Source organism: Hemicordylus capensis, chromosome 6 (genome assembly GCF_027244095.1).
Source record: "Hemicordylus capensis ecotype Gifberg chromosome 6, rHemCap1.1.pri, whole genome shotgun sequence".
In the NCBI taxonomy this organism is placed as follows: Eukaryota; Metazoa; Chordata; class Lepidosauria; order Squamata; family Cordylidae; genus Hemicordylus; species Hemicordylus capensis.
In genome coordinates this window covers 23,344,800-23,362,502 of record NC_069662.1, presented here as the reverse complement: position 1 = coordinate 23,362,502, position 17,703 = coordinate 23,344,800, and the positions used below count along the sequence as shown (strand labels likewise).

General features: G+C 48.1%; 1 protein-coding gene and 1 long non-coding RNA gene across 5 annotated transcripts in view; one reads left to right on the top strand and one right to left on the bottom strand.

Moving 5' to 3' along the window:
* The window catches only part of LOC128330230 (uncharacterized), a 16,115-nt gene extending 13,980 nt beyond the window's left edge, over positions 1-2,135 (top strand). Inside the window, exon 3 of the long non-coding RNA XR_008310016.1 lies at positions 2,001-2,135. This is a non-coding gene — a long non-coding RNA (uncharacterized LOC128330230). The remainder of the gene's footprint in view (positions 1-2,000) is intronic.
* The window catches only part of SH2B1 (SH2B adaptor protein 1), a 20,834-nt gene extending 3,131 nt beyond the window's left edge, over positions 1-17,703 (bottom strand). The window contains exons 1-9 of one of the 4 annotated variants that reach the window (XM_053262731.1): positions 17,508-17,703; positions 10,592-11,520; positions 10,365-10,466; positions 7,493-7,584; positions 6,444-6,550; positions 3,137-3,325; positions 2,332-2,558; positions 2,024-2,195; positions 1,642-1,750 (exon numbers count right to left, since the gene is read on the bottom strand). In XM_053262731.1, the coding sequence (XP_053118706.1) occupies positions 1,642-1,750; positions 2,024-2,195; positions 2,332-2,558; positions 3,137-3,325; positions 6,444-6,550; positions 7,493-7,584; positions 10,365-10,466; positions 10,592-11,443 (1,850 nt within the window). In that variant the 5' untranslated portion in view covers positions 11,444-11,520; positions 17,508-17,703. Of the gene's footprint in view, positions 1-1,641; positions 1,751-2,023; positions 2,196-2,331; positions 2,559-3,136; positions 3,326-6,443; positions 6,551-7,492; positions 7,585-10,364; positions 10,467-10,591; positions 11,521-17,053; positions 17,487-17,507 lie in introns of those variants that run through there. The other 3 variants (XM_053262728.1, XM_053262730.1, XM_053262729.1) reach the window with 3 other exon arrangements.

The window sequence follows — 17,703 nt, the reverse complement described above, 5'->3', positions numbered from 1 at the left end:
ATGGCAGAGAGTTAGACCCCTATGAGCTTCACTAGACTGTTGGTGTGGTGCATGAAACCATACAGGGTTTGTTATCTTCAAAATGCATACTCCCACACTGCAATGTATGCCTATTTCAAAAGGGTGCCATTCCCTCCTATTCTCTTTCACAAAACAGGAGCTACATGAATGGGACTCAGATCGCAGCATACCTACCTTACTTTCATGGTTTTTAGCTTGGTAGGCAAGTGCCCACTTATTCCTGGAGATTTGTTTTTTTAGTGCATTAGCACACAGGTAAGCTAACCATGCTAATCATAGAAAGGGGCAGGCTTTGATCAGATTTCTTCCCATTTCTCAGTTGTCCTAGCCTTATGACTTTACTCTGCACTGAACACGACTGTTTTGGTCATGGAATTCAAAATCAAAACAGCTGCACTTGGCTGGCAGATTGCTGGGAGAGCCAGGGGCATGAGAAGCAAAAGGAGCAGGCCTACATTCCACAGAGTTTGGGTAGCTGGGTTTTGACTGTGCCCTTTCTACATTTTCCTCCCTTAGGATATGATATTTTGCAGAGTACTACTGTACACAATGCAGTCAGGTAGCACAGGGTGTGGCGAAAGTCATAAACCCATTTTTTCATAACTTTGGAACTATAATAGGTATTGTGAATATTGGTTTAGAAAATGGTGTAGGAAAATGGTTTCGAGACATAGGAACATAAGAAATTGCCATATACTGAGTCAGACCAAAGGTCTGTCTAGCTCAGTATTGTCTTCACAGACTGGCAGCAGCTTTTCCAAGGTTGCAGGCAGGAATCTCTCTCAGCCCTATCTTGGAGATGCAAGGGAGGGAACTTGGAATCTTATGCTCTTCCCAGAGCGGCTCCATCCCCTAAGGGGAATATCTTACAGTGCTCATACTTCTAGTCTCCCATTCATATGCAACCAGGGCGGACCCTGCTTAGCTAAGGGGACAAGTCATGCTTGCTACCACAAGACCTTTCCATGGAAAAGTGGATGATTCAGGAATGCTCTGCTATAATGGAGCTCTGCTTTAAAAATGGATCCTCCATCACTGCTGTGCAAAAAGTGCGGAAGATGCCACAGACCCTATCAGAATATATGTGTTCCGATTCTGTGAAAAATTCCATTACTCCAGGAGTGCAGTGGGTGGCAAACACTTAAATGACTTTCCCCCCATAAGTAGCCAGTGAACAGCCTCTGAGTTGGTGATTCTGAAAATACGTACCGATTTGTCAAACCACCAATGGTTTTTAATTCATTTATAAATCAAGTGGGTTTATGACTTGTGCTGCACCCTGTACACAAGGCCATTTTACCTCTAAATTGCAGCCAGGTTGTGAGGCGGTTTGGAGGGGCTTTGTACGCTACAGGACACGCCAGCAGCCAGGTTTCGGTAGCAGCATTTCCTGTAACGTCTGAAGCTGCTCAGTCACCTAAATAGTCCTCAGCTCTGGAGAAGGAGCCCCTTCCACTCTTGAACCTCTCCTCTGCCCTGGCGTCACAAACACAGCAGATGGTGTGGGCACTGCACGCTCGCACGACCCATGGAGAGTGATGGGCTATGGCACGGGGCCGTGACACACACACACGCTCGCACACCCCTGTCTTCCCGCCCTCGTAACTATTGCACACTTACACGCAGTCACCCGCGGAGGCGGCAGCAAGGATGGAGATGAGGTTGGGGGGCGAGTCGGGGTCCCCACTGAACCCAGACACTGGCGCTCGGCTCCCAGCCCGGTCCCGGCCTGTGACAGAGATGCCCACATCAGAAATAGGGATTGTGGGGTGGGGGAGAGAAAGGGAGGAGCAGCTTAAGAGGAATGGACATGGAAGGCATGGCGTTATCTCCATGCTGCGCAGGGCTGGAGCAGGAGACTCAGACGGCAGGGAGGGGGGGAGGGAGGGAGGCATGTTGGGAGCCGTGATGGAAGGAGATGGGTGGGAGATGGAGCATGACATGGACCGGCAACAGTGTCGATGCTCGTTCCACCCCAGAGCCCGGCTTCTCCCATGCTCACCGTGCAGCCGTTGCGAAGCGACCACATAGCTGACGAGGGTCACGTCGCTGGAACCACCCGACTCAAGAGGGATGGGGTGGACCCGGAAGTGCTCCAGCATGTCGAAGATGGTCTGGAACCAGAGATGCTGGACCCGGCACTGCCCATCCTCGTTGAGGGAGAGGCGCAGGTGCTAGTAGTGGTGGCGAGAGAAGGCTGGGTGAGAGGACACTCACAAGCCACAGACACAGCCGGTGCGGCAAGCAGCGCTGCACCACCCCCACCCAAGGTGGGCCTCTCCCCACTGGTATCCACCCGCCAGAGCTCACCTTGGCTTTCCCCTGGAAGTTAAAGGTCAGGACATATTCGCCGCGCCGTGTCTCGCTTTGCCGCACCAAGAAGACGCCGTGGCTGCTGGCTCCCCCGGCCAGGACCAGCTGGGCTGCTTTGAGGCGCGACAGGGTGCCGTGGAACCAAGGGTATTCCGAGAGGGTGTGCTCTGTGTCCCCAAGACTGCCCCCACCTGGGTCTGGCTCCCCTTGGAAGAGGAAGGAACCTGGGGCAAGGGGGAGGGGGAGAAAAGGCAGCAGTGGATTCCCAGAGCGAAAGAATTCCAGACACCTGTCTCCTGATTGCTTCCTTGAGGCAATTGTAGGGTGAAAACCAACAGCTATACTTGGCTGGCACATTGCTAGGAGGGTCCGGGGGTGAGAAGCAGAAGAAGGAGCAGTCCTACATTCCACTGAGTTTTGGTATCTGGGTTTTGACTACACCGCATTTATACATATTAAAGAAGGCTATTTTGCAGAGTACTGCTGTATCCGACAGAGTCATGTAGTACATGAAGACACGAAATCTGAATTGCAACTTGGCTGTAAAGAGGCCCAGAGAGGCTTTGCGGTTGCTTGCGGCCTGATGCTCTAGCCTGGAGAGTCCCAACCTTTTGTTCCCAGTTTATGTTAGACTACAACTCCCATCATCCCCTGCCACACTGCCAGGGGATGACGGGAGTTGTAGTCTAGCAACACCTGAGGACCCCCAAGGCTGGGAACCGCTGAGCTAGTCTACTAGAACCCTCTCAGACAGCAGGAGGAGAACCCAGGAGTCCCGCTGGCCCCTATTCCGGACCATTACCTGTAGTGTCAGGGGTTTCGGGGAAAGTCGTATGGAGAAGGCTGGTGGGAAATGGCCCTTCGTCAATTGGCACCCGAGGAGGCAGCTCAGGAGGCAGCAGCTCCATCGAGTCAAAGTGCGAGGCCGTGATGGAGACGGAGCTGGGGGACATGGAGGCTGAGGGACGTTCCATCAGGCCCCCATAGGCACCTGGGGAAAGACACGGATGCACACCAAATCACAGGATGCCCACAGATCTAGCTTCTTTAAAATCCTGAAGCCTTCCTTTTCAAAACACGGATTACCTTTTTCATGTGACACAAAACACAATAGGAAGTATGTCCAAATTTGAGAACAAAAAACAAGGTTTAAAATGGCCTTTCTAATGTTGGCCACTGGTACCATCCCAGGGGACGAATGTTCGTAGTGCTTTTTTGGCAACATCTGCACCCCAGAGATGGAAAAGCAGGTGATGGCATTGTTGCACTTATAAGCTTTCCGTGTGTTATTACCCCTTCTTTATCCCTAACCCCCCCCCCAATGATTAAGGTAAAATTGCAGTCATTTTTACACAGAGGAAAGGCTCAGGGGTCAAGTTTAAGGTAGCAATGAACAAGTTGTTGTAATCTCTCAACAGAGTAATCTTTGGAGAACATTTTTGCCAATTTTCATTTCCATTCCTCTGGCAACGTCAATACAATTTTATAGTAGTTTTTGTTGAGTTTTAAAAACTTTTAAAGCTTGTAAAACACCATTGCAAATTGGGCCGCTGCAGGCCTGGTGGTCAAAATAACAATATAACACACTGAAAGTTGAAAGTCTTGCAATGATGGCACCTATTTTCCATCTCTAGGGGTGTAAACCTTGTCAAAAATTACGATGAGCATTCAGCTCCCCAGATGGTACTGATCACTTCAGTTGGCTCATGTATTATAACAGAGTAATAGTTTCTTGTGGTGGTTAATTATATGTACATTCACACAAACCAACCAGTGAGTTAAAACCCAGATTGAGATGGGAAAGGAAAATGCTTTATTTTATTTTTTTTAAGCCATAGAACACAATTTCTTTATTACAGCCAGAGGCTGTAAAAATATAGCTATTGCTATAGTTTTATCGCAGGCTTTTAATTAGAATTTTAATAATTGGTTTTAATAACTGTTTTATGCGATTGTTTTTATTGTATTTCGTGGATTTTAATCTGTGACCTTTCATATTGTTTTAAACTCTGTACAATGCTTAGAGATGTACATATCAGGCAGTATAATAATAGGATAGATAAATAAACAAATAAAAATATTTCAGTTATACAATTTCTTACAATCAACAGAATGGACAAAAAAAAGTGGGGCAGAACAAAAACAAAATCATAACAGGAGCCTAACGTTACCATCACCCAAAATTCTCAAACAATGCTGATCGTATATCTGATACAACATCATACATTATTTGGGACCAAAGTAAATCTAAGCAGCATTTATTCATTGCTGGAAGCAATGAAGAGGACAGGACCACTGGCCATGGCGGCCAGCAATGCCAAGCCTCCATACTGAGAGGCAATATGCTGGGGAGTAACAGTGGGGGATCTTTTGCCTTCCATGCTTGGCTTCTGGGCTTCCCAAAGGCATTTGGTTTGCCACTGTGGGAAGCAGGATTCTGGACAGGTGGAGCTTTGGTAGGATCCAGCCAGGCTCTTCTTATGCTCTTAGAGAAGGAAAGAATACATTTTTTAAAATTATAAACTCTCTAATAAGCATAGACAAACCTATATTTGAAGCAGGCTTGAAAACAGCCACCTGTGTGGTCTCTGGCATGCAAGTAAAAATCACCTCCAAGCAATTGGACAAGAAAGCCTGTGTCAACTAGAAGGCACGTCGGTTCTTTTCATTCCACTTAAGTGGTACGGCAAAAATCAATATGGGCTACTAACTTTTGTGGACATTTCCAAGGCTGGTTTGGATGGAGGCTGCAATGAGATGTCCTAATCCCCAGCAGGTTCTGAAAGACAGCCCTCTCTCAAAGAAATCTGTTCTAGGGTCTGATAGGTATTTTCCCCACACTAGCAATATTCCAGACCCTAGAAACCCGCTGAGAATTGATTACTAAGTTTATATCACGTTTCTGCCAAGACACTCACAGCAGTGTGTAGTGAAGATTATGTGCTACAGCATGAGATAGTTCTGGGAAGGGAGGAGGCCAGATGGTACTTGGTCCCAGCCAGGTGGATGGAATGGGCCCTGCTCTCTTCACTTGCCCCATGGCTACAACCACATAAAATGGCAATGGATTTCGAGCGGGCTCAGACAACCGGCTGCAAGTAACTAGGAGGGAAGCCAACCACCAGTATTTCCACTTTTCATGTTGTCTGAACCCACCTATATCAGGTTGACAATGTCAGATCCCCTCCGCCCTCTGACATTCTCCCCCCAAATTCAAATATTGGCTACAAATATTGGGTGGAGGAGGGTGACCCGACGTTGTTTGTAGCCAACATTCACGGCCGTGTTCCCTGTGACACGGATTCTCATATATTATCTACAACTCTCAACATCCCCAGCTGCAACAGCCTTTGGTTAGGGATACTGGGAGTTGGCGTCAACAGCATCTGAGAATCTGTGTTTCAGGAAATACTGATTGATGGGTTCAGATGACACAGGACATGGCAGCAGTACCAGCAAGGACCAAGTAAAGGTAAAGTGTGCCGTTGAGTCGGTGTCAACTCCTGGCGACCACAGAAAAGCACAAAGTACTCCCGTTGAATTAATTTCAGTGGGAATATTCATGAATAACTGGGTGTAAGCCAGTAGCACACCTCAAAACTGTAACATTTAAAATGGTGTGAGCATGCGTGGCAGACAGAGAGCTCTCTCTCTCCCTCCCTCTCCATGGGATACCTGAACTGAAGGTTTGCAACAAAAGGGACACACTTGTTTAAAAAGACTGAGAATCTCTGAGCTAGATCTACTGATTTTATTAAAAGTGTTGATCGACTATCTAAAAAGTAATATAGCTCTTTAGAAAACTGCATGTGCTTGGCCTCACAACAACCCTGTGAGGTAGGTTAGGCAGAGGGATAAGCTACTGGCTCAGAATCACCCAGCGAGTTTCGTGGCTGAATGGGGAGCTGAACTTGGGTCTCCCCAGTCCAAGTCCAATGCTCTAACCACTACTCCATGGTGGCTCTCAAGAGTTTTAGACAGGAATCTTTTCCAGCTGTGCTGGGAAGAGGCCACAGATTGAATCTGGGACCTTCTGTAGGCACACAACATGTGCTCTTCCACTGAGCTATGGCCCCATCGCAAATGGGGATGAGCTGGCTGTCACTCACCTTGGCTGAGCTGTTCGCTGCTCTCACTCGGCACCATGGGAAGCTCCCGGCTGGGCATGCTCTCCGAGTGGTTCATGCAGGGTTGTTCCAAGCTATCGGTGCTCTCTCTGCAGAGGCAAGTGTTATTAACCAAAGAGGAACCTCCATGTTCAGAGGCAATATACCTCTGAGTACCAGATACTGGAGACGAACAATAAGGGATCCTTCACATCCTGCTTGTGAGGCACCTGATGGTCTGCTGTTGAGAACAGGATGCTGGACTGGACAGACTTCTGGTCCAGTTGCTTACATTTTCTAGTGTGCAAGAACCACAAGTCACCTTTCTTGCTCTCTCATCTGAAGAGCACACTCATAGGAACATAGGAAGCTGCCTTACAGTGAGCCAGACCCTTGGTCCATCTAGCTCAGTAGCGTCTACACCGACTGGCAGCAGCTCTCCAAGGTTTCAGGCAGGAGTCTCTCCCAGCCCTACCTGGAGATGCTGCCAGGAAGTGAACTTGGGTCCTTCTGCAGGCAAGCAGAGGCTCTACCACTGAGCTATGGCCCCATCCCCTAAGGGGGATATCTCACACATAGCCACCCATCCAAATGCACACCAGGGTGGGCCATGCTTAACAATGGGGACCACTCATCCTTGGCAGCTGCAAGAGCTGCTCTCGCTCACCTCAGTCCGGCTACAGAAACTCATAATATATGAAGCTGTCTCACACCAAGTCAAACCATTGTTTCACCTAGCCCAGCACTGTTTACATAAGGGCTGCTCAACTTCAGCCCTCCTGCAGATGTTGGCCTACAAGCCCCATAATCTCTGGCTATTGGCCACTGTGGTTGGGGATTCTAGGAGTTGTAGTCCAATAAAAGCTGGGGGGGCCTAAGTTGAGCAGGCCTGGTTCAAAACTGGCAGCAGCTTTTTAAGGTCTTGGGATATATATCCAAGCCTTATCACCTGTGGTCTTTTTAACTGGAGATTGAACCCAGGACCTTCTGTGGGCATGGCTTATGCTCGGCCATGGAGCTGCGGCCCTCTCCCAAGGTTTCGCCCAACTTACCCCAGGCCCATGCACTCCTGAATGTCCGCCAGCCACGAGCGCATCTGCAGAGAGTCCACTGTTTCAAGGATGTACTCCAAGGAGCTCGACAGCTGTGGGTGGGTGGGGGAAGAACAGTCATAGATCAAGTAGACTTAGTGGCGGGCGGGATCTGTGCCCTGGCTCCTAGAAACACCCTCCCCTCCCGCTTGTTCCTACCCATCTCCACCCCAAAACCAAGGAAAAGAGAGGAAATATTAGTCAGCGAAAATAACAGGGCAGCTGAAGCTTAACTAATATTAGGAAACAGTTAAATGAAAGAATAAGTTGTTGAAACCCAAATGCATTTCAAGGTAAAGTCTTCTTCAGGATCCATTGTAAAAACACACACCCCTGCACAATTTGATAACCTGTGGGCCAACCCATGTGTTACTCTCTTAACAAGGAAACCCAAAGAATCAACAATTATAAGGGAATCAAGGCCACCTCTGCCTGTCCTGGCCTGCAGAAGAACACAGGAAGCTGCCTTATATCGAGTCAGATCCTTGGTCCATCTAGTTCAGCATTATCTACACCAGGCCTGCTCAACTTAGCCCTGCCCCCCAAGCAGTTCTTGGACTACAACTCCCATAATCCCCAGCCACAGTGGCCAATAGCCAGGGATTATGAGAGTGGTAGGCCAACATCTGCAGGAGGGCCAGAGTTGCGCCACCCTGATCTATACTGACTGGCAGCGGCTCTCCAAGGTCCCAGGCAGGGGTCTTTCCCAGCCCTGCCTGGAGATGCCAGGTACCTTCTGCGTGCAAGCAGATGCTCTACCACTGAGCTATGACCTCAAGGGAGTATCTTACAGCAGACCCTGCTCACATGTAGCCACCCCCTCCCAAATGCAGACCAGGGAGGTCCCTGCAAAGGAAAGAGAGGCAGTTCATGCTTGCTACTGCAAGACCAGCTCTCTATTCCGAAGTATAGAACATTGGGTATTGCAGGAGGTCTTCTATCCAAGAAACCATGCCTGACCTTGCTTAGTTTCAGAGGTCAGACGTGTTCAAAGTGGAATGGCCGGAAGGAGCTGACACAGGGAGAGCTCTTTTATTAGTGTTCACTTACCCCTCATCTTGCCCTGTGTTCTTGGCCACTTGCCTTTCCTGCTCAGGAGGAGGGTGTGAGCTCAGAAAGAGCAGCCACTTGCAGAGGGAGCGAGGTACTGCTGGAGAAGGATAAATGTGGGGGTGACTGTGCCATCATAGATCTCTCCTCAGCAAATGGGGATGGGGCCAGAGCTCAGTAGTAGAGCCTCTGCTTTGCACGCAGAAGGGCCCAGATTCCATTTCTGGCACATGGAACTGCTGGAAGAGATCATCAGATCATCAGGTGCAGGGGGTTATCAATATACTGAGGACTCCCAAATCTATTTCTCCTTATCAGCTTCATCAGGAAATGGCATAATTTCCCTAAATGCCTGCCTAGAGGCAGTCATGGGTTGGATGAGGGATAACAAACTGAAGTTGAATCCAAATAAGATGCAAGTACTGATCGTGGGGGTCAAGACCCAAGCGATGGTTTAGATATGCCTGTTCTGGATGGGATTACAAAAGAACAAGTATGTAGTTTGGGAGTACTTCTGGATCCAAATTCTCTCTGGTTTCTCAGGTTGAGGCAGTGGCCAGGAGTGCTTTTTATCAGCTTCAGCCGATACATCAGCTACACCCATTTCTGAAGGTAAATGGCCTTAAAACAGTGGTGTATATGCTGGTAACCGCCAGGCTTGCCTAGTGTAATGCACTCTAAGTACAAAGGCAGCCCCACGGAATCTGGAAACGACAAGTGGTACAGAATGAAGCAGCCAGACTGGTCTCTGGGACAACACAAAGGGACCATATAAACAGATTTTAAAAGAAATTAAAAGAACTGCACTGGCTGCCAATATGCTGGTTATTGCCTATAAAGCCCTTAACAGCTTGGGTCCAGGGTACTTAAGACTGAGCACCTTCTTTGTCATGAACCCTGCCACCTATTAAGATTATCTGGGGAAATCTGGTTACAGTTGGTGGCAACTTGAAGACCAGGCGTTCTCTGTGGCTGTCCCAGAGCTATGGAGTACACTCCTTGTCAAAATAAGAGTTTCTCCATCTCTGATGGCTTTTTAAAAAGACTGTTAAGACACACTTTTTTACTCAGGCTTTTAATTTAAAAAATTAAACTGTTTAATTGTTTTTATTCTGTTTTATATTTGTTTATCTTGGACTATGTACACCACCTACAGATACATATATCAGGGGGTATATTAATATGATAAATCTCCTGGTAAGGCTGAGAAAACTCCTATCTGAAACTTTGGAGAGCAGCTGCCAGCTAGTGCAGACAATACTGAGCAAAATGAACCAATGGTCTGACTCAGTAGAAGGCAGCTTCCTAAGTATGGGTAAGGAGAAGACTAGGCAAGGGCTAAAAGCACACTCTAGCTACCACCATCTGTACTGGCTGCTGGTGGAAAATACCTAATTCTTTCTCCCAGAAGCCAAGACAGGCAGAGGAGGGGGTAGGATTCCCTTCTTTGCGTCATGGAGAGGGTAATGCATGGTTTGCTTCAAGGACTACGGTTATAAGAGTGTTCCGTGTAACCCAGATTCCCAGATGTCATTGAATACAACTCCCAGCATGCCCAGCTGCAATAGCCCTTGGCTGTGGATTATGGGAGTTATAGTCAACAACATTTGAGAATCCATATTACAGGGAGTACCGAGTTACAATTATAACGGGCTTAATGGGTATGGGTTTTGGTATTTTGCCCAAAACGTGCTGGGCTTCAGCACCTTTTTATCAAGTTCACAAAGCAGGCCTGCAAGAAACCTCTGCTGCTCCTCCCTCCCCACCCGGACATTTCGCTGACCTTGAGCACAAAGGTGTTCTCCTTGTCAGGCATTTCCAGGGGGGTCGTCGTCCGCACGTCCACGACACAGGAGCACGCAATGCTGACCCGTGGCTTTGATGCCTGGCGGTAGAAAAGAGGCCATTGCACCATGTCTCCCAACCACAAAGCCTTTGTTTGATCCCCCTCCACCAGCTCTCTGCACCCCATGGTTTTACTCGGCTCCTGACGCCCTGCCCATTGCTCACCTTTGGTGGGATGTAGAACTCCAACAGGTAACCCTCCCCCTCCCCTTTGCCCGCTTTGCGCAGGAGAAGACGGCATTTCTGCCAGCGTGTCCGGCTTCCCCCGCCTGCCCCATCATCAGCGACTATGTAGTTCAGTAGGCCCTCACGCCGCACACTGGCCAGTTCCACGCGGAGGGTGGCCGGGGAGGCTTTGTTGAGCCGCAGGCGCTCAAATCTGTGAGTCCAGCGCTCAGAGTCGGCCCCCCCGGAAGAGTTGGAATTACTGTTGGCTCCAGTCGCCGCCTCCTCTCTGCCCACAGGGGACGATTCGGCCGAGGTCTTCCACTGCAGGATGCCACGGACGCTGCCTCGGACGCTGCGGCTGACATTGCGCAAGGAGAAGCGCTTCTTTAGCTTTGGTTTGGTGGCAGTGACCGCCGCCGCCATGGAAACGTCTTCAGAGCTGCGCGACTGGCTGCTGGAGAGGCCAGAAGGCGGCCCCAGGGGAGGCTCCACAGGGGAGGCGACAGAGGAGTCGCTGCAGGTCTCGGAGAGGTCGCGTGCCGAGGAGCAGCCCGTGAAAGGGGCGATGTCACACCGGGGGGGAGAGTCGCTGGCGTAGGCCCGGCTCACTTCTGCCTCGAAATGTTCCAGAAAGTGCTCAGCAAAACGGCGCGAGAAGGCCGCCTCGGCTCCCGGTGTGGCAAACTGCGGATTCTCGCCAAGGAAGGCCCGGAAACGACGGGCGAAGTCCACCGCCGCGGCACGAGCATGCGCCTCACAGAATTCCCGCCAACTTGGCGAGGGGAGGGAGGCGGGCTCCCCTGCGGGCCCTCCCCCGACCGGTGAAAGGGGAGCTGCACTCCCGTTCATGGTCGCCCGGGTGGGGGCGGGTGGCAACACTCCCAGCGCCAGAACTGGGCTGCTCCTGGTATCAGAGGCCTCGTGACCTGCAGGGGGAAGAGAAGGAGCGGCTGTTATGAAGATACAGGGAGGAGACAACCTGGTTGAACTACTGCTGCTGCTGCTGCCAGGGTTCCACATTCTCACTCCCCCCGCCGCAGCCACGGTGAGTGGGGGGGGGGGGGAGACAAGCAAACTTTGCCTTCTCAACTGCAGACATTGGCAGTGATCACCTTGCAGTTGTGCAGCATTTTCCCACCCCTTCCACAGCTTCAGCACTGAGGTGGTGGCTGGGGGTGGTCTGGCAACTGCATTGCTGAAGCATTCCAGCTGCACCTCACTGGTGCAGAGTCAACCCAGAAGCTCCTGGCACCCCCGTCTGCCTCCAGAGCCAGAAAAGGGGCTATGTCCACCACACCAGCAAGGCACCTGTAGTGCCTTGCCCACACAGTGGCAGGCCAACAGGAGCTCAGCATCCTTTTCGGCGCGGGAGCCAGAAAGAGTGCCCAGGGGCTTTGTCTGCTCTGCCACTAAGGAGTGCCTCAGTGAAGGACCAACCCGAGAAACCCTTAGTACTGGTTTTATTTATTTATTTATTTGAATTTCTATCCCACTCTTCTTCTAAGGAACCCAAAACTGTGTACATGGTTATGCTTATGCCTAACCTCACAACACTGAGAGGTAGGTTAGGCTGAGAGATACCGTATATACTCGAGTATAAGCCGAATTTTTCAGCACCCAAAATGTGCTGAAAAAATCAGCCTCGGCTTATGCTCGAGTCATCTATCTGCCCATGCTAAAATGTTCCCCTGTAATAAAGTACATACTGGTCACAATATACCCCACTGATGTCTCAATTAATGTAATTTTATTGGCATTTATTTTGATTATTGAAACTCACCAGTAGCTGCTGCATTTCCCACCCTAGGCTTATGCTCGAGTGAATCAGATTTTTTGGTTTCTTAGGTAAAATTAGGTACCTCGGCTTATATTCGGATAGGCTTATACTTGAGTATATACGGTAATTGACTGGCCCAGAGTCACCCAGTGAGTTCCACAGCTGAGTGGGGACTTGAACTTGGGTCTCCCCAGTCTAACCACACCACCACACTGGCTCTCCATTTCAGTTGTGGAGCTGGAAAGGGTAGTGAGGAGGCTTCCGCTGTGCTCGGTCACAGTGCTTGGAACACTTCAGCTGGGCTTCCTGGTCTTTCTTGGCTGAGGCACCCAGAGAGCCCCAGTAAAGCAGTGGCCAAGTAGGCAAACTCTGCACCTCTCTTTCCATAGAAGAGAGATACATGGGTCTTCCTTGGCCCCTGGTCGATGGAGGTGCCCAGAAAAATGGGGGGAGATGAGCAGTTCTTGGCTTGGCAACTCTGGCCAGTCACGAATTTTAGTCCCAGGCCTGGCTATTGCTGTTCATGGCACAGAGAAGAAAAAGGGATTTGGGGAGGGGGGTGGAATCCCACAAACACAGAGGCATAATTTAGGGTTGCTTTTTTGGTGCGATTCTTCAGAGTTCTTTACAAGGCTGTGGGACCAGATGATGAGTCTGTCTATCACCTTGTTTGTCTATCAGACAGTGAGCTTGTAACAGGGTTAAGAGCTCATTGTCTGAGCATTTCACCCAAGCTGATAGACAGAGATGTGACTCTACAGACATCATCTAATGTAACAGCCTTGTTAAGGCCTCTCTGAAGAATCTCACAGAAAACATAACCCTGACTCAAAGGAATAAGCCCATTATCCGAATGAAAGAGAGAGATCTTGGAATTACTGAGCAACCAGATTGGGGAAACAATTAAAAAGAACATAAGGCCTTTGGCATAACATCCAGATCTGGAGCTCTGTGCTTTCATAGGTAAAGTAACCACCAAGGTTTTTGTAGAGATGGAACCATACCTCAGTGGTATAGCATTTGCTTTGTATGCAGAAGGTCCAAAATTCAATCCCTGGCATCATCAGGTAGGTCTGGAAAAGACTAGTCTCAAACCCTGCTACTAGATGGCATTGGCAGTGGACCAGTGACTAGATGGACCAATGGTCTATGCGGATTCAAAGTTAATCTCAGAAATAAGCATCCTTGATTGTGAAAAGTAGCAACTGGACGCTGAAAACCTTTTCTGATGTATCTTTGGACAGGATTAAAATCTGAGGTTGACTCTATAACAAGTAGCAACCCACATATATTGAATGAAGGAGGGAATAATGGGTGACAAAGTATGTTGCTAATCAGAAAAATTATTTCAGCCAATCTTCTTCAAGCTATTTATATATTACAAATATTTAACATCCCACTCTTCAGACCTTGGACTTCTAGAGCAAGTTAATTTAAAACAGAATAATAGTATCTACAAAAATGATATACCACTTATTAAAGCCATAGGAACATAAGAAGCTGCCTTATACTGAGTCAGACCATTGGTCCATCTAGTTCAGTATTGTCTACACAGACGGGCAGTGGCTTTTCCAAGGTTGCAGGCAGGAATCTCTCTCAGTCCTATCTTGGAGATTCTGCCAGGGAGAGAACATTGGAACCTCCTGCATGCGAGCATGCAGCTGCTCTTCCCAGAAGAGCCCCATCCCCTGAGGGGAATAACTTAACAGTGCTCACACGTCTCCCATTCAAAGCCCAATAGAGGAAGTAAGATCTAGAGGTAAGAAGCACCAGTGGGTTGAAGTTAAGACTGCAGTCTGCCAGCAGACCACTTGTGATCTGCCAGCATTTCACTGATCACCTTGCTGGCTGCTGGGATTCTTGCAAAGACTGCTGAACTAGGTGGGCCTAGTCTTGCAAGGCACTGATTTTTTTAAAGCAAGGTTGGATACCCAGGGTCACTACACACAGATGAGTTACACATGAACTGTTAAGAGACCCTGAGACCCTTTTGCTTTGAAATTTAACACACATCAGCAGACCAGAGGGCTTCTAACGGAAAAAAGGAAGCAGACACAAGACTGAAGTTAACCTATCCCTGGAATGGGTGGGTGGATGTGGGGACAAAGGAATTTTTCTCTGATATTTTTCAGATATCACTGAGATCTGAATCAACTGTCAAATCAAATCAATCTTTATTACAGTCATGGACCAGCATAAAATATAGAGTTGATTATATATTAAAAGAGAAAGTAATTAGAAGTATCCAAGATGATACAATCCCTAAAACCAAAGCAACAGTTGCTCTTAAAACCTGTCCATTACGTTTTAAGAACCAGGGTATACTACTATTTGCTAGTAACAGAGTGTATTAGATGATTTCCTAATGAGGCATCATTAAAACTGAACCAACTGTGCAGGTGCTCACGGACACTGTTCCCTCTAACGAGGATTCCAGATGTTGTTCACTACAACTCCCAGCATTCCCAGCTGAAGTGGACTTTGGCTGGGGGTTATGGGAGTTGCAGGCATCAACATATGGAAATTTCTGTTAGAGGGAACACTGCTCACCAATATAGGTATGTGGATACACTATCTCAGAATATGCAAAGGGGAAATCACTTGTTTCAAAGCACTTCTGCATTCTTGCACATCAGGGGAAGGCCTCAAGCTTGCTATGTGGAGGATGTTTTTAATATAAGAGGACATCGCTACATAAGAGGACAGGGCCATAGCTCAGTGACAGAGGACCTTTTTGCATGCAAGAGATCCCAGGTTCAACCCCTGGCAGTATCTCCAGGTAGGACTGAGAAAGTTCCTTTGTCTTAAACCCTGGAGAGCTGATGTCGGTCACCCTAGACCAGAGCTGCTCAGCTTCGGCCCTCTTGCAGATGTTAGCCTACAATTCCCATAATCCCTGGCTATTGGACACTGCGGCTGGGGATTAGGGGAGTTGCAGTCCAAAAACAGCTGGGCAGGGTAAGTTGAGCAGGCCTGCCACAGACAAAACTGAACTGAATGGATCAATCATCTAGAATAAAGCAGCCTCCTAGGTTGTATTGTACCACACAAGTATCTCCATTTCAGTCAGCTTTGGATCAAGCTACTGCAAACCACTGAAAGCAAGATTATAAATATTTATTTAACTAACATATTTCTATACCACCCAAAACTTGTGTCTCTGGATGGTTTACAATTATAGTAAGGAAAATAAACATGTTTGCCTATATTAACTAACATAAGGTTTCATAGGGGAATCAAGCTCCTTCCAGAATGACTCTCAAAAGCTAATCCAACCCCCTCACTGCTGAGAGCAAACCTGATGTGTTCCTTATGAAGAAAACTTCCCCTGCCTCCCAACCTTTAAATGCAAGGACAAGATACAACAGCCTACAAATAAGTCTTTCAGCTCCCAGTGCTTCACCTCTCACCTTGGAGGATACCCTTCTAAGGTGTTATTCAAGCCCCAAATGCCATTTTCCAGTTCCTTGATTTTTCCATTTGCTCTTTCATGTATGTAAACTGAAAATAAATGCTATTCAATTGCCCTGTTCTAGTACACCAAATCCTCTGCATGTGAAGATCCATGAAGGCAGGAAAATCAAAATAGGAGTATGAAGGAGGGTGCAATGGTATAATTGGTGAACAGGATAAAAGCTGTAGGGGAGACATCTCAAAAGAACTTGTTCACAATCAGGGTTAAGGGAAGTTATGCAGGTGTAAGGATGTCCTATGGTAGGTTTTGATAAATTTTCTTTGTCTTGAGGAAGTCAGAACCAAAAGTTTCGAAGTCAGATAATGGACGTGTGCCTAAATTACTGGAGCTAGTGACAGACATTGTGAAGGGGGAAGGCAAATGGGCCTCTCTTTATCCTGCTTACAAGTAAATTTAGAGCAAAAATTGGACTGTGGAGACAAATGAAGTCTTAATTAAATAACTCTACCTCTGAATATCGATCTAGGTGCCATGGTTAAATTTCTAGGCACCATGGCTGCCTGTTGCCTGGGATTTGCCAAGCCCTGTCCTATGGGGTCTGAAAGAAAAAGAACTATCTTGCATTAAAATACAGTATTAGAGAGCTGAAAGGGAAACTCTAAACTCACTGCAGGCCATCATAGCATTTATGCTTTTGTTTCACTTAAGTTAAGTATATTTTTGTCCCACTTAGAAAGTGTGCCTGGGCCATATCTGTCAGCACAGTCACAAAAGAGAGAAACAGCACAAATCCCAACATGCAATGTTGGTTAAATGCTGGAATACATCATTTCAAAGTTTATCATATACAAGTATCTATATCTTACCACACTATAATTTCATTCACAAGTATGTGTTCAGTTGTAAACAAACTGGGATATAAGGTATAAATTGGGAGTCATGCTGCAGAATGGGCCAATTAGAGGAAGCAGGCATCATTAATGAGAGGATTTGGAGAAGAGTACATAGGAAAGCTTAGTGGAAAAGAAGAAAAGCCAGACCTTCCCCTCTATACATACATTACTGCTACTTGTTTTTAAAAATCATTTTGTCATAAACAATTGAACACCACTGTATTGAGCTAGAAAGGAAAGGTACAGCACAAATGCTTTAAATAATAAATATATATGCAAGTTAGAAAAATTAGGAGAAAATTACACATTGTTTACTATTACCAAATAACAGTAAGTGAAAAGCCAACGAGGAAGGGAAGATGCTCAACACACACCTGCTAGAGTCGCCAGGGGGAGGAGGCATAGGATTCCTTGCCCTGTATGCACTCCATGTTATGGAGGTGGCGGCCCAGGACTCCAGTCCTCTCCTCACTTACACATAAGGGGAACAAAACTCACCCCTGCAGAAACTCTCCACTCTGTGCCACTCTTAAGATACGACCCGTCCTCGGAAACAAGCCCCACCGGCTCCAGTGGGGAGCCTCGCTAGGGTGGAAGCGTGCAGGCGAGGGTGACAGTCTTAAAGGCACAAGAGCCCCTCCAATCTCTGGTCCAGGCAGCCCGGTGCACCCCTGATGGGGATGGTGGGGGGGGGGGGGGAGAAGGCAGGAATGGCCCACCCGCCCTCCGTCGCGGAGGGTGGGACTGGAGGAAAGGGAGGCTCTTCCCGTGGAGGGATCGGGGCGGGAGAGGAGAGGCTCCGTGGAGCTTTGTGCATCTGTCACTTACCATCCCGGCCTTGGGTCCCTTCCAGGGGGAAGGGTCGGTCGGTCTGTCTCTCCGTTTCTCTCCCACCACTTCCGCTTCCGGGTTTCCTTCGTCAGATGACCCGATTTTCTCCGTTCTACTTCCGTCTTCGTCATCAGCCAAAGGAAAAAGCGAACACAGTCGTGTTGTTTTTTTAACTTACCATAGAGAGAAAGAA